At 41.1% G+C, this 16756-nt stretch overlaps 1 protein-coding gene across 4 annotated transcripts in view; it reads right to left on the bottom strand.

Annotated features, from left to right (window-relative positions):
• Positions 1–388: 388 nt before the first annotated feature.
• tspan11 (tetraspanin 11) overlaps positions 389–16756 on the bottom strand; it is a 25083-nt gene continuing 8715 nt past the window's right edge. The window contains exons 5-9 of one of the 4 annotated variants that reach the window (XR_004025575.1): positions 16281–16385; positions 15019–15177; positions 6380–6466; positions 4634–4764; positions 389–2051 (exon numbers count right to left, since the gene is read on the bottom strand). Coding sequence is in view for 3 of the 4 variants with exons in the window: in XM_030784643.1 (XP_030640503.1) it covers positions 6278–6466; positions 15019–15177; positions 16281–16385 (453 nt within the window). In the remaining variant the exon portion in view is untranslated. Of the gene's footprint in view, positions 2052–3582; positions 4765–6228; positions 6467–15018; positions 15178–16280; positions 16386–16756 lie in introns of those variants that run through there. The other 3 variants (XM_030784664.1, XM_030784651.1, XM_030784643.1) reach the window with 3 other exon arrangements.

Below are 16756 nucleotides of genomic sequence, written 5' to 3' on the forward strand. Positions count from 1 at the left end.
AGAGTTACAGACCGGAGGATCGACGACTCGGCAACTTGAGTTGAAGACCGACAGCATCACAAGATCACATTTTCCCTCGCTGGGGCTTACTTGAGCAGTTATGAGTTTGAAACTGTCTCCACCTGTTGGTTATTCATCGTAAACACACCCAAACTGCATGTCTTTCGGCTGTGGCAGGAAACCGGAGCTCTCGGAAGAAAACCCACACAGTACATGCAAACTCCACATGGAAAGGACCTTGGGCACCCAGCCGGGGATCGGAGTTCTCATGAGTGTAACTACTTACGCGTGGTCATTTTAAAAACACAATCTGCTATTATAAGTGATGTGTTTATCTTCAAGGCTTTAGGCAACAATGAGATACAGCAGGCAGGCAGGCAGGCGCACACACACTCACACACACAAGCACCGCAATGCAAAGTTGTCACTGCAAAGACAGGGGTGTTAAATGATATAACTCTTTATATTCAAGTGTGTCAGAGATAACAATCAATATATGTTATTCCAGACTATGAGCATATTCAAAAATTGTATATTTATATCCCTTGCAATCAATATGCTGCAAATGTGTCATTTCACATACAGTAAATTTGAATCCCACAGTAATCTGACAGATGTATGTCAGATCACTGTTACCATGGTTACCCTGGTAATCTCCTGATTGGTGGTTTGCAGGGATCAGAAGCACTCCTTACACTTTCACATTCATTACTGCCTGGGTCTGTAACAGGAATCATGTGTCTATCTGTGCAGGTGTCTCCAAAGCTTGGTCCCAAGGAACCTGCATGTGTCTACTACATGTACTGTAGATGCTTTAATTAAGTGACCATATGAATCAGATAAGCAAGAGCTTAAAAACACTCAGAGTGATGGGGTTCCTACAGAAAGGGGCTGATGAAACCCAACCAGTGCCCAATAAACAGAGTATGTTTAAGTGGTGAGAACCTCATATTCAAACACAAAACAGCTAAAAACATCACACTCTGTAAATCAAATTGGGCTGAAGAATGCTGATAAACCCAGTTGCATTGTGATAAGGAACAAACAGTTGACTTTAAAAGCATAATAAATAAACAGTTGCTCAGGCTGATAGTTTGGAATGTTCTGGAAAATAGACCTAGGAAAATAACTGGCCATAAAAACCAAGAATATTTCAGTAGAATTTACATTATGTCACAAACAGCTGGGCAATTATTGTACTTGGTTGAAAATATATGTTTTAACAGCTTTTTTGATAAGTGCCTACATCTCAAATCTATTTGTTAAAAATACTTCATAAACATCAAATATAAATATACTAAATTTTAGAATTTGACATATGGCTGGAACAATGGTTAATCACGAAAACAAATGTCTCTCTATCCAACAGCTAGCAGCCAATGTACTGTACATCTCTAAGAGTTATAGACTAGCTGTTAGTACAGTTTAGTTAGAACATAGAAAGCAGTGAAAAAAACTGAACCTAAAGAAGAAAAATGTCTCCAAAAAGGATCTGACAAAGGTGCACAGACTTCCCTTACGAATGATAGTAGAAAAAAATGATGCATTTAGCATACTGTAAATCCAGGCCAAGTACAGATTGTTTTATATTCAGTACATACTACATTCCGATCAAATTGACATTATGCTGTCAACAACCATATCAGTGAAATAAGAGGCTTCAAAGCTTGTATAAACAAGTGGTTCACAGTAATCACCACTGTTTCATTCACAGCAGTAAAAACTGCATCCGACACACTGTCCTTAATCACCAAACAAAGGCTGGAGACCAGCAGGACAAGCAGTCCTTTGGATTTGGACACAAGAGGAAAAAACACTAGGGTAAGGTAAACAAACGTCTCTAATCAGAGCAGGGCTTGTGTCCAAGCAGCGGGGTGCGTTCGTGCAGCCCTGGACAGTGCAGAGGAGAGGAATAAGCACGTCATGTCGGTCTAGTCAGTCCAGGCTGAAGCATGTGTGGTCCAGCAGCAGGCAGCAGGGCTGGGAACGGGTCAGTACGGGTCCAGTCTGATCCGTCTATGCAGGCAACAAGTGAAAACCATCCCACAGATCTGTAACACATACACACAAACACACATACACGTGCACACACACACACACACACACACACACACACACACACACAAAGGGAAAAGACTCAGCAACTTAAAGATGGCATTTTTCTTGTGAGGGAGTGTGGGCGGAGCTAGACAGAGTAAACGTGTGGAGCGTGGGTGGGGTCACACAGAGTAAAGGTGTGGAGTGTGGGTGGGGTCACACAGAGTAAACATGTGGAGTGTTGGCTGGGCCAAGCATGCAGGGCAAGGGCAAGGTTAAACAACATGTAGAAGGAGAGGTTTAGAACATGAGCAGAGCCTTTATATGAACAGGAGCATCCATAAGTCTCTTTTTAGTTGGGTTTTTTTTTGCTCAAATCTGTAATTTTATATCAGTTTCTCCACTTACAGTACAGCCATATCAGTCCGTGTGAGTGGGGCTTACATATGCTTCTTTTTGTACATATGCTTAGAGAAACACACCCACACACACACACACACACACACACACACACACACACACACACACACACACACACCAGGACACAGTGAGTGAGTAAACTGCTTCCATATTTGTCATCCGTTTGTGCAAAGCATGTCATGTACAATTCTGTACACTAGGAGGCACTGTTACATAAGTCCCAATCAAATGCCACAAGACATGCCTCCCTGTCTAACCAGTCAACCAATTACTGTTTCTGTGACACTATGTAGTCACTACACAGAGCTGAAATTTTTGACGGCTGAACATAATATCTGTAGCCTACAGTTCCTGGACCTGTGTGTACACTCATGTAAATCAGTTTAGATGTGAAAAACACTTCAGTGTGAAACCAGGCTTTACCTGTGTAGACATTCTCTTGGTAACAATCATTGCAATCCTAAATACTCCAATTCCAAGTTTGGAGCAAACTTTAAATTTTTTTCCCTGACTGTGAAGAGGTTGTTTGTTATGAGTTGTGCCAACTGTACCCCATTTCATTTCAGTATCGACAGACCGACAGGATCTCCTAGGACTACATCCCAGTATTGAAAACTCTTTTCATAAACGGCTCTGCCTGAGCAAGTGGGATGTGGGTAGCTGCTATATTTACACTAGAGTGCTATGTGTGTGTGTGTGTCTGTGTGTGTGTGTGTGTGAGTGCCCATGTATGTTTATGTGTAGGGGTTGTGCATGTGTGTGTGTGTGTATGTGTGCGTGTGCGTGTGTGAGGTATGGGTGTTTGAATATGGGTATGTGTGTATGAGGTAAGCTGAAAACCAGAATAGTTTTAAAGACATCATTCATATTGTCATTCATTAGGCAAGTTTTCATATCTGAAAAGCACCAGTCCCTTGCTAAAGTGTCTAATCCTTCAATACAATTTCACCGCTTGCATGGAGGAAAAATGAAGCTGTGTAATGTCATATGCAACTAATAACACAACCCTAAAATTCAACAGTATATTTCCCATAAGCTGCCTATGTAGGAAAGATATGCGTGAACATGTACGTTTGAATAAAAAGAAGCACATTGGTTAAGTGAGTCCTGAGGGAGCAAGCATTTCTCTAAACATAACAAATTTTCATTAAACCAGAAACAAACAAGAAAAACAAAGACAGTGCAAATCAGAGAATAAACTGGAGGATTCCATATCCCAGACCATCCACAAACTCAAACCTCCTGTATCTCAAAGACCATCCACAACCTCAAACCTCCTGTATCTCAAAGACCATCTGCAACCTCAAACCTCCTGTATCTCAAAGACCATCCACAAACTCAAACCTCCTGTATCTCAAAGACCATCCACAACCTCAAACCTCCTGTATCTCAAAGACCATCTGCAACCTCAAACCTCCTATATCTCAAAGACCATCCACAAACTCAAACCTCCTATATATCAAAGACCATCCACAAAACTCAAACCTCCTGTATCTCAAAGACCATCCACAACCTCAAACCTTCTGTATCTCAAAGACCATCCACAACCTCAAACCTCCTATATCTCAAAGACCATCCACAAACTCAAACCTCCTGTATCTCAAAGACCATCCACAACCTCAAACCTCCTGTATCTCAGAGACCATCCACAACCTCAAACCTCCTGTATCTCAAAGCCATTGTCAACACAAGGCCAAAGACACACAACACCACCACGCATCACGGAGCAAAAGAGATGTGGAGTAAACAACGCATAAATTGAGTGAAAATAAAGAAGAGGGACAATAAAATGAGAGGAAACCAACAGTTTGAAAACTTTTGTCCTCTGTGACAAAAGCTTGACTTACTCTGAAACAGTTTTCTTAACTGAAAGCTGTGTAAGTGTTCTGTTCTAAATGTTCTTGTTTTGTACAGAGTAGGTATAATCGTTTTGGTACTGAGTTTGGGTTTTACTGGGAAGGGTGAGTGTTCTTCTGTTTAAGCCATGCAGCATCTGTGCATATGTAATCACATCCTTGACACAGTGCGACCAGCAATACAATCATTAGCATGTAGATATTAGCCACATTAAACAGCCAAAATTGGGGGAATGTGTAGAAAACATGCACAACACCACACAAACCAGTCTCTCTCTCTCTTACACACACACACACACACACACACACAACCTCCCAACCTTGTCCCCTCTCTAGCTGTTCAGTCAGGAACCAAACAGTGTCAGTCAGCCAATCACACGTCATAGAAGTCTTCTTCCTCTTCTTTATAAAGCAGATAGATAAAGCAGGCAGTCAGCACTGCTCCGGCTAGCTACACACACAGGAGACACACACATACACACATAAAACAATACATAATAGACAGATATGAGAACCGGGGGGGGGGGGGGGGGGGGGGGGGCAAAGAGAGAGAGATATAGAGAGAGACACAGAAACAGACAAAAAAGAGAGAGAGAGAGAGAGAGAGAGCACATATACAAAAAGTGTGACAGACATGATGACAGGCATATCTCTGTTTCACTAATTCAGATCAAACTATGATTATATTCTACAGATAAGAGGAAAAAACAGAGACACACACACAGACATCAAAGGGTTGCACAAAGATAGACAGGAGAGAACTGAGTCCACAGAACATACAAACAAATGAATACGTCACGGTGCGTGCTGAAAAAGAACGCTGAACAAATCCATAACCAAACTTTCTGGGGTGTTTTTTTGAAGTTTTGAAGCCTGATTTCTCCTTAGCTACATGTACTAACAGCCTCCAGTTTTATTAAGCAGAACAGTGACAGTTCATTTGTGAACATATTTCTCTTCCCTTCTCTCTAGGGAGCAGCTTATAGATTTCGTTTCTGTAAAATTATTTCGCTCATTTGACACAAGTTTTCTATTGATCTACTTACAGCTGTCCAAGGCCACTGTTACCATGGCGACATAATCACATGACTAACTGAAACTCTGGACTCCAGGAGAGAAATGTTCACACGTTCCAGCAGTCATCCAATGTCAGACCACAAACCAAGGCTGTTCTGTATCCTTTATGTTCTCTGTTAAGACCAGAGAACTCCAAATAGGTGTGAACAGGTTTCAAACCAAGTGTGAACATGTGAAACATCTGGGGTTGGGAATCAGTGAATCTGAGTTGCACTGTGGAAGTTTTAGAACTGGTGCAAAGGATGAATATTTTGTCCAGTGTGTCAGACTTGGATTTTAGATTTGACTTGGACAGAAATATGAGGTAATGAGTGTGTTCTCAATACTGTGGCTGAGGTAATATTTACACTCTTTTCTGTACGAGAAAAGTTTGATCTGTTTAGTGTAGCTGTCAAATGCTGTAGTCTGTTCTGTTCTCAATATAAAAAGTTTAAAAAAAAAAGTTGAAAAATGAGTGCTTCTTGGAACCTCAGCTTGACCAAAACATCAAAACATCAAAACAAACAAACAAATAAATAAATGATAAAACACTCACACATTACGTGATATCATAGCACACCTGCGTCTATGAAAAGCTGTGAAGGTTTGGGCAGGAGAAGTGTTTCAGTAAAGTCTATTTATGGCGAACAGATCAATGGGGCTGCATTAAAAACACATACAAGATCTGAAAACCTCCCCCACAGCACAGAGACAAGAATAGGTTTCCATTTCAGGTTGAGTCACAGTCTCGACCTGAGGGCCTGACTCCTTCTGGGTAGCACTTAAAGTAAGTGACTAAATAACATTTTTTTAATTTCTGATGTCATGTTCATGATGTACTAAGATTAGCCCAGGTTCATATAACACATCAATACATTAACAGCTCATAACACATTAACGCCCAGTATTCAGTGTGAGCTACTTTGTACAGGACATGGGTATAATTTCAATGCAGTGGGGAAAAAAAATGCAACGTGCTGATTGGTTGAAAGTAGCACAGTGGCACTTACCTGTAAACAGGCCACACCTATCCCCACAGCTCCAATGATTAGCAAATGATCGGCCAGGAAACGCTCCAGCTTGGTGATGCAGCCACCCTGTCGGAGACAAAGATGGCATGAACGTTTTTGGAGAAATGGCTATCTGGGAGTAGTGGCCATGGGAGGAGATGGTGTAATCATGGCAGCTTCTACCAAACTGACTTAAACCCCCAATCAAACTTAACTTTTCAACATAAGCACGACTTGAGCTCTCAGCTCAGACTGAACGAATGCTTAACCAAAGGCAAGAGTCTTTCTTTTTCTTTTGAGCGTACACTTCAACGGTGTTGACTTCCTTCCTACTTTCACAGGGTAACCACCTGGAGAGTTTTACTCATCTGCTTTCTCAAGTTTGTTTCTTAAGTAAGATTTCTCCTGCGTCTATGTTCTTCGAATCCGACAGTTGGTTCAGTGCCTTGAAAAAAAGAGGAAAAATCATTTCTGCCTAAAGAAATGAAGAAAGCCACCCCCTCCTTCTCTCTCTCTGTGTGTCAGATAACCATTGCCTCAGATCTTTTATTGACTCACAGGAATCCAAGGCTATCAAACCCAAACAGGGCCTCAGAAACCCAGAGCCGAACACCATCTGTGCTCCTCATCTGAGCTGAACAGCGTCTATTCAACAGTCAACACAACAAGAAAGCCACTAAAAGTCCACCAGATGTGTTCAGTCCTTCAAGGATGCACTCAAGATCAGCCAGTCACAGACCATCTAAGAACCTCCGGCTGTCCTGTCCAACTGCAGGTCCCCAAGAAACCATCCTCTCAGAAAATCTGTGCTTAGAATTCACTAAGAATATTCCAAAGATGTAACGCTAAAATATTCAACTAAATCATCTGCAAATTATTCTGTCAGATCAAATGTTAAATAAATAGAAATGTATTTTAATGGATTCTGATGATACATGAGAGCTAGAGAAAACACTTTGTGTAGCTGTGAAATAGTTGAAAAAATGGCAAACTTCAAGAGGCTGTTTTTGTGAACATCTACTGGCAAAATTGACAACAATTTGGGGACGTTCCTGAAACCTATTAAACAATGTCAGGAATGACATGACGTACTTAACCCAGCCAGTAGACATGACATACTTAACCCCACCAGTAGACATGACATACTTAACCCCACCAGAGGACATGACATACTTAACCCAGTCAGAAGACATGACGTACTTAACCCAGCCAGTAGACATGACGTACTTAACCCAGCCAGTAGACATGACATACTTAACCCCACCAGTAGACATGACATACTTAACCCCACCAGAGGACATGACATACTTAACCCAGTCAGAAGACATGACGTACTTAACCCAGCCAGTAGACATGACGTACTTAACCCAGCCAGTAGACATGACATACTTAACCCCACCAGTAGACATGACATACTTAACCCCACCAGAGGACATGACGTACTTAACCCAGTCAGAGGACATGACATACTTAACCCAGCCAGTAGACATGACATACTTAACCCAGCCAGTAGACATGACGTACTTAACCCAGCCAGTAGACATGACATACTTAACCCCACCAGTAGACATGACATACTTAACCCAGCCAGTAGACATGACATACTTAACCCCACCAGAGGACATGACATACTTAACCCAGTCAGAAGACATGACGTACTTAAACCAGCCAGTAGACATGACATACTTAACCCCACCAGAGGACATGACATACTTAACCCAGCCAGTAGACATGACATACTTAACCCAGCCAGTAGACATGACATACTTAACCCCACCAGAGGACATGACATATTTAACCCCACCAGAGGACATGACGTACTTAACCCAGCCAGTAGACATGACATACTTAACCCCACCAGAGGACATGACATACTTAACCCAGTCAGAAGACATGACGTACTTAACCCCGCCAGAAGCATGACATACTTAACCCAGCCAGTAGGCATGACGTACTTAACCCAGCCAGTAGACATGACATACTTAACCCCACCAGAGGACATGACGTACTTAACCCAGCCAGTAGACATGACATACTTAACCCCACCAGAGGACATGACATACTTAACCCAGCCAGAGGACATGAAATACTTAACCCAGCCAGTAGACATGACATACTTAACCCAGTCAGAAGACATGACGTACTTAACGCAGTCAGAAGACATGACGTACTTAACCCAGCCAGAGGACATGTGTTATAGCCATTTTCGTTTTTTACATATTGAATTAAGATATGAATAATTATTGAAAATTGTGACTGGATAGTTTTGGATGTATATTTCTGTTTTATGTACCAAACGTCGTGTTTGATGCCACGTGAGAGGGCAAAATCTATATGACGTAGAGCACAGTTGAATTTTGGGTTTAGCCGATGGAAAAGGGGAGCTTGGTTAAAACACACTATTTTGACCACGTTTCTCCTCACCAATTCATGTTATAACCAGTTTTGCGTTAAGTATGACTATAAGGATTAATTTACAATCACTTTTCATTCAATCTTTTTGCTGTAAACGAACAAAATAAATGATATATCAACGATACCCAAGGCGAGCGAGAAGTGTGCGTTAATCCAGCCAGGCTTGTACGTTTTTCCATGGCATGGAACGAATGGACGACACATAAAAGTCAAATAGTATCTGGATTATGGGGTCTGGAGGCTTGAACTATCGAGAAAAAGGGGGGCTTTAAGTTTGGAAGACAATCCGTGGTGAACCGTGAGTAATATCTGAATGACTGAAAACTGGGCCGCTGTGCTCAAGAGAAGTTTGGACCGCCGCGCCCATTGACTGAATGGATGAAGTTTGAATCTTTTTAAATGTTGATTACACACTGAAAAGAATAAAAGAGCAAAGATGCAGGAACAAGAATTGGATGATGAGACAGTGGTTGGGAAGGAAAAGAAATTGTTTAAATTAATCGCATCACGTAGAGGAAAGCTGGGTGTCCTCACGCGAAAGCGTAATGAAATAAATGCTCTTATAGAGGCTGGTGACACAAGAGAAGAAGTACAACAACAAGTTATTGTTTTTATTCAGTACTTGGATGAGTTTATGGGATTACAAGTGGCTGTTCAATCTTTATTGTCTGATGAGGAAAAGGAGCACGATCATAATGACTGGTATGAACCAAAACTAACACAATTTAAAGAGTTTCTTAATGGTGTTGAGTTTTGGCTTAAAGCTGATCAAGTGGGTAGTGAACTTGTGGAAGTGGCTGACGGTTTGCAAGGTGCTGCTGTTGTTGAATCCGTTTCGTCACATGACAGCGTTTCACAGGCCTCAGAAAAGGTTCCAAGTAAAGTCTCCAGTTGGGGCAGCAAAGCGTCTAGCGCTCTGTCCGAAGCTCGAGTACAACGCGCCATACTTGTGGTGCAGTCAGGATCACTGGACGAACAGCTTGCATTAGACATGGAAGAAGTGCGAATAAAAGCAAAGAAGGAAAAACTGAAACTTCAGACTAAAATAGCTGAAGCCGAAGCTAAAATAAAAGTCCTCACCGAGTCCCAGTTTTTACACACGGAAATGAGTAATTTCGCAACTTCGTCTAGAACGTCAACCGAATATATTATCCCAACGACAACAAAAAAGGTTCAAACAAGGCAAAGAATATACGCTGACCAAAATGGTTCAAATAAACCCAATCCCACACCATCTCAGGTTAAGTCAGAGACTCAAAGCCCATTCTCAATTCAAACTAAAATACGTACCCAAAGCGCAATCGAAAAGGAAACTCAAAAAGATATCCCTCGTTCGCACAATAACGATGCTCTCGCTGATGTTATAAGAAAACAAAATGAAATTGCAGAACTGCTATTAAAGCAAAACGCATTGTCTCAACTTCCACAAAGAGAAATCTCTGTCTTTTATGGTGACCCACTTCAGTTCAGATCTTTCATTAAATCTTTTGAGCAAACCATTGAAACTAAAACTGACAATATGCAACAAAGGCTATACTACTTGGAACAATACACATCTGGAGAACCAAGGAATCTTGTGCGCAGTTGTTTTCATATGCCACCGGATAGAGGATATAAGGAGGCTAAGGAACAACTTGAATGGCATTTTGGAAATAACATCAAAATCACAAATGCCTTCATGGATAAAGCACTGAGGTGGCCTGCTATCAAGGCAGAAGATGCATCTGGCCTGAGGTCTTACGCAATTTTTTTGAAAAGTTGCCACAACACAATGCAGGAGATGGATTACATCACAGATCTTGAAACACCCTCCAATTTAAAGATCATTGTGTCAAAGTTACCATTCAAGCTTCGTGAAAAATGGAGAGCAGTTGTCTGTAACATCAATGACAAACACAAGCAGAGAGCCACATTTAAAGATTTACTTGCATTTATTGATAAACAGTCTCGAATAATGCTGGATCCAATCTTTGGGGAAATTCAAAGTCCATTCAACAAAACCTCAGAATCAAAAAAGGAACATAAACCATACTCAAAATCGGATAGCAGGGGAAGCAGTTTCGCTACAGCTGTTTCACCAGTGTCAATGTCTGAGCAAACAAAGTTACAGTCACATAAGAAACAAACCCCAACCACAATCAGTAGTCCAAGCGCATTCACAAAGCCCTGCATGTTCTGCAATAAAAGTCATTCAATGGAAGTATGTGAAATATTTCAAACCAAACCAAATACTGAAAAGGTGGAGTTCTTGAGAGCTAAAGGAATATGCTTTGGGTGCTTAGAGAAAGGACACATAAGCAGAAGTTGTCAGAGGCGCATGTCTTGCAAAGTGTGTAAACAAAGTCATCCAACAATCTTGCACATACAAACAAAGGAAAATCAAAGAAAGCCTCAGAATGTCATCAGAGAATCCGCTGATTCTGATGCCATCGTCTCTCTGGCAACTGGTAGCCATACTGGGGCCGGAACAAAGGAGTGCGCTCTGGCAATTGTACCCGTGAAAGTGAAACTGGAGAAAGGAATGAAATGCATACAAACTTATGCTTTCCTAGATCCGGGGAGCTCAGCAACATTTTGTACCGAGAAGTTGTCCATGCAGCTTCATGCAACTGGTAAGAAAACAGAGATACTTTTGAAAACAATGGGTCAGGAAAAACTAATAACCAGTTATAAAATATCTGGCCTAGAAGTAGCTGCATTAGACAGTGACACATTTCTTAAACTGCCTGATGTTTTTACACAAAAATCAATTCCAGTGACATATGAAAACATTCCAAAACTGAAGGATATAAGGAAGTGGTCTTACCTTGAGGAGGTTGACTTCACACCAGTTGATGCTGGCATTGGGCTACTAATAGGTGTCAATGCTCCAAGAGCTTTAGAACCTTGGAAAATAATAAACAGTGTGGGTAGTGGACCTTATGCTGTTAAAACCCTTCTTGGCTGGGTTATCAATGGCCCACTTGGCTTTGGGGGGAATGGAAATGTAAATGACTCTTCTGTTCAAGTCAACAGAATATCCATTGTCAGCTTGGAAAACCTGTTAATAAAACATTACAATCATGACTTCATGGAACAGCATTATGGAGAAAAGAATGAATTGTCGCAGGAAGATCAGCAGTTTTTGAGAATATTGTCTGATTCAGCTGAACTTAAAGATGGTCATTACCATTTGAAACTTCCCTTTCGTAACACCAAGGTGATCATGCCAAACAATAAGCAAATAGCCCATCAGAGAGCTCAGCATCTGTTGAAAAGGTTTGAAAAGAATCAAGTGTTCTATAAGGAATATAAAGCCTTCATGGATGATGTCATGACTAAAGGGTATGCAGAAGTCGTACCTCAGAATGAGCTGCAGCTTGAGACCGGCAAGGTCTGGTATGTGCCACACCATGGCGTCTACCACCCACGCAAAAAGAAACTGCGTGTGGTGTTTGATTGTGCAGCAACATTTGGTGGAACCTCTTTGAATAAAGAACTGCTCCAAGGCCCTGATTTGACAAATACACTACTTGGTGTATTGCTCCGCTTTCGTCAAGGACCCATTGCATTCATGACTGATATAGAAGGGATGTTTCATCAGGTTCGGGTGGCAAAGGAAGACATCAACTTCTTACGCTTTCTCTGGTGGCCAAAGGGAGACATCTCTAAGGAACTCGTAGAGCACAGGATGATTGTGCATATCTTTGGTGCAGTATCCTCACCTAGCTGTGCAACATTCGCTTTGCTGAAAACTGCAGATGACAATCAAGATGAGTATTTAGAAGAAGTCACAAACACCATCCGACAAAACTTCTATGTAGATGACTGCCTAAAAGCGGTTAGCAGTACAGAGCAGGCTACCTTTCTGTATCAGCAGCTCACTGAAATATGCTCAAAAGGTGGCTTCCATTTAAACAAATGGATATGCAATGATCGTACTGTCCTCTCTGCCATTCCTGAAGAGGATAGAGCAAAAGAAGTGAGGACTCTGGATTTGATCAAGGAACAGCTACCAATGGAAAGAGCTCTTGGTGCTAAATGGGATGTTGAAAGAGATGCCTTTACTTTCAGCATAACAATCAAGTCTCACCAGATAAGTAGAAGGGGCATTTTGTCCATCGTTTGTTCAATTTATGACCCCTTGGGCTTTTTGGCTCCCATCGTTCTCGTGGCAAAGCAGATCTTGCAAAGCTTATGTAAGATGAAACTGAGTTGGGATGAAAAAATCCCACATGATGCAGCAGCGTCAAAAGTGGAATAAGTCCCACAGAAGCTTCTAAGTTGGAGATCTTGTCCTTATAATAGATGACTCTGGCCCCAGGAATTCATGGTCTATGGGGCGCATTATAGAAACTTTGAAAGATTCTAAAGGGTTTGTACGTAAAGTACGTGTAAAGACGCAAACTGGTGAATTGGAAAGGCCTATTACGAAGTTATGCCTTCTGCTTCAAGCAGAATAAGTTCTTGTTGATGTGTGTGTTACTTGAGACTGAATGTTTGAATATTGAAATGAAATGAAATGAAAGTCAATCTTGAAGCACACTTGAATGAATGATGTACACCAATGCATAAGAATGTATTCCATAATGGACGCATTAATGCTTAAATGTATATATTTTGAAATTTTGACCTCAAGGTTTTACTTTCATGGACTTTCTTACTGAAGAATTTTTTGAGCCTTTTCAGCTATCTTTTTGATGGATCCATTTTTTCATGGACTCTCACATACACACATAGGCCCACATACATTTAAATGGACTTTGGTAAGAATTCTAAACCTAAACTATGCTATTCTTGGTCATGTACAAAGATGATGATACACACTGCTTGGGTGATGTACAGCATATGGATGCTTTGTGCTTATGTTCTGGTTGTTGTATGAATGATTAACTTAATGGCTATTGATGTATAATTTTGGTAATTTTTCGTTACACAAAAAATTAGGGGCCGGAATGTTATAGCCATTTTCGTTTTTTACATATTGAATTAAGATATGAATAATTATTGAAAATTGTGACTGGATAGTTTTGGATGTATATTTCTGTTTTATGTACCAAACGTCGTGTTTGATGCCACGTGAGAGGGCAAAATCTATATGACGTAGAGCACAGTTGAATTTTGGGTTTAGCCGATGGAAAAGGGGAGCTTGGTTAAAACACACTATTTTGACCACGTTTCTCCTCACCAATTCATGTTATAACCAGTTTTGCGTTAAGTATGACTATAAGGATTAATTTACAATCACTTTTCATTCAATCTTTTTGCTGTAAACGAACAAAATAAATGATATATCAACGATACCCAAGGCGAGCGAGAAGTGTGCGTTAATCCAGCCAGGCTTGTACGTTTTTCCATGGCATGGAACGAATGGACGACACAACATGACATACTTAACCCAGTCAGAAGACATGACGTACTTAACCCAGTCAGAGGACATGACATACTTAACCCAGCCAGTAGACATGACATACTTAACCCAGCCAGAGGATATGACATACTTAACCCCGCCAGAAGCATGACGTACTTAACCCAGCCAGGGACATGACATACTTAACCCAGCCAGAAGACATGAAATACTTAACCCAGCCAGTAGACATGACATACTTAACCCCGCCAGAGGACATGACATACTTAACCCAGCCAGAAGACTCTTATGAACAGAACAAATGTACTAAGCCATATGAGTCTGAAGCTTAGAAAAATGTAGAGGAATGTTTCCATGTATCTTTCTATGTATGTATGTATTTATCTATCTATCTACCTATCTGCCTGTCTGTCTGTCCGTCTGTCCATCTTTCCGTGCGTCGCCTGAGATGTCAATACTCAGATAGTGTGCATGCAGGCATTCTGATATGTGCCATCCATAAAGCGCAGGAGTTTCTGCTCTGTCCAATCAGCATTACTGAACATTTTGATCTGTCCAGTCAGCATTACTGAGCATTCTGCTCTGTCCAATCAGCATTACAGAACAGCCTCTAAATCGTGTCATACTATAACTGCTTCCCAGGGGACAGGCTCAGAACTGGACCATTCATCACAAACCTAAGTAATGTATACGAGATATGCCCATTATCAGCTACATCTGCCCTTCTCCCTTCTCCTGCTTATCTTCTGTACTATGACCTTCACATGAACTGCAGCAGAGAGATAACACCCATTGAGAAGCAGTTGGCTTGTCTGGTTTTTGGATTAAAGAGGCTACAGTTAGTTTTAGTGTTAGTTGGTTTTGTAGGCAGACCCACTTCCACCCTGTAGATGTTGGAGGGGTGGTCTCTCTGCCCACAGCTGGGAGTCATGGTTTTACAGCAGCTGTCTGGGACCAGCCTGGAGCCCGCCTCCGGAGACCTAATGTACACGCTCTGCCGCCAATCAAACGAGTTGTTACTGCCACAGCACTTAAACTGTCAGAACAAAAAGAAAAAAACAAAAAACAAACAAAAAAACCCAGAATGAGTTTTCATGTAATATTGGACATATGCTCAATCTGTGGTGATTAAATTAAAAAAATCACAGAGCAATAAAAAAAATAATTCAACTGAAAAATGTGTCTTCCTTCTTCCAGAAGGCATTTATCAGTTGATTTCACAATCTGACAGCACAGAAGTGAAAGCAGAAATATTTGTGCAATTACAGTATGTAACACAATTTTGGTTCCTGGGGTGGTAAGTGTTATGTCCTAATTGATTATGCCTAAAAAGAGTAGTAAATCATTCCCTTCAAACTTTGCTTTTGTGACCTGGACAATGATACCTTGAAATGTACCTATTTCCAATGGGAAAACAGGCAAATTTGCACATTTTCATTCACAAAAGTCAGAAAAAAACAACATATGAATCAAAATGAACATGTATTTATACTACAGTCATGCAAAAGTGACCACAAAAGATTTAGCAGAGAATAGTTTTTCGAGATTTACAATAATACTGTTAATCACTTTTATGAGTCAGCCCCCAAATATAGTCTCCCATCATGTTCTCGTCAAAAGCTCTTTGGTGGCGGCGTTCGAAGTCCAGTATATCCTGGTGGGAGCACCCACCTTGCTCCTCCGAGTATGCTCTCATGCTGTCCTTGACTTTATCATGATGAGTGTCAATGATATGGACTCTGGGACATCCTGCAGCCTATTCTGCCATAGTTCTTCACCGGAGTCTCAACCAGCTCCACATAGTTTTTGGCCTTGTGATTGCCTTCTAAATCTTTTGTGGTCACTTTTGCATGACTTTAGTATAAATACATGTTCATTTTGATTCATATGTTGTTTTTTTCTGGCCTTATGTGAATGAAAATGTGCAAATTTGCCTGTTTTCCCATTGGAAATAGGTACAATTCAAGATATCATTGTGCAGGTCACAAAAGCAAAGTTTGAAGGGAATGACAGCCTTTTAGGCATAAGCAATTAGGAAAAAACACGCACTACCCAGGAACCAGAATTGTGTGAAAATGTGAAAATGGTATGATATGGTGAGAGGAGCTGCGTGGGTGGAAAAGGCAGGCATGAGCTTACGTCCTGCTGCAGCCGATCCACAGCCTGAGTGATGGGATCCTTCCCTGGCTGGGCATAGTTCTCAGTCATCGTCTGAGTCAGATGCTGTTTCAGCTCCTCACTCAACTGACAGAGAGAGAGAGAGAGAGACAGACAGACAGACAGACAGAGGAGAAATTGTGTTTTTGAGATAATGTTAGGGAGCCAGAGGTCAAGAGTGGAAGAGAAATGGAAAAAGTGAGTGATGCCAAAAACAATACAAGAAAAAAAGGGAGGAAAGGAGCAGAGAATGAGCAGAAAGTTAGATGAGAGGAGAAAATGTTAGGTAGGTATAGTGACACAGACAGACAAAAAGAAATTGAAAGTGAGACCAAAGAAAAAGTGAGTGAGAGAGAGAGAGAGAGAGAGAGAACATGAGAGGGGAACAGAATAAGAGAGGTGACTAATCTTTTAAAATGATCTTATCTCTACTACAGCTTACACAAAAGAATTGAAAT

This window comes from Chanos chanos, chromosome 1 (assembly GCF_902362185.1).
Source record: "Chanos chanos chromosome 1, fChaCha1.1, whole genome shotgun sequence".
In the NCBI taxonomy this organism is placed as follows: Eukaryota; Metazoa; Chordata; class Actinopteri; order Gonorynchiformes; family Chanidae; genus Chanos; species Chanos chanos.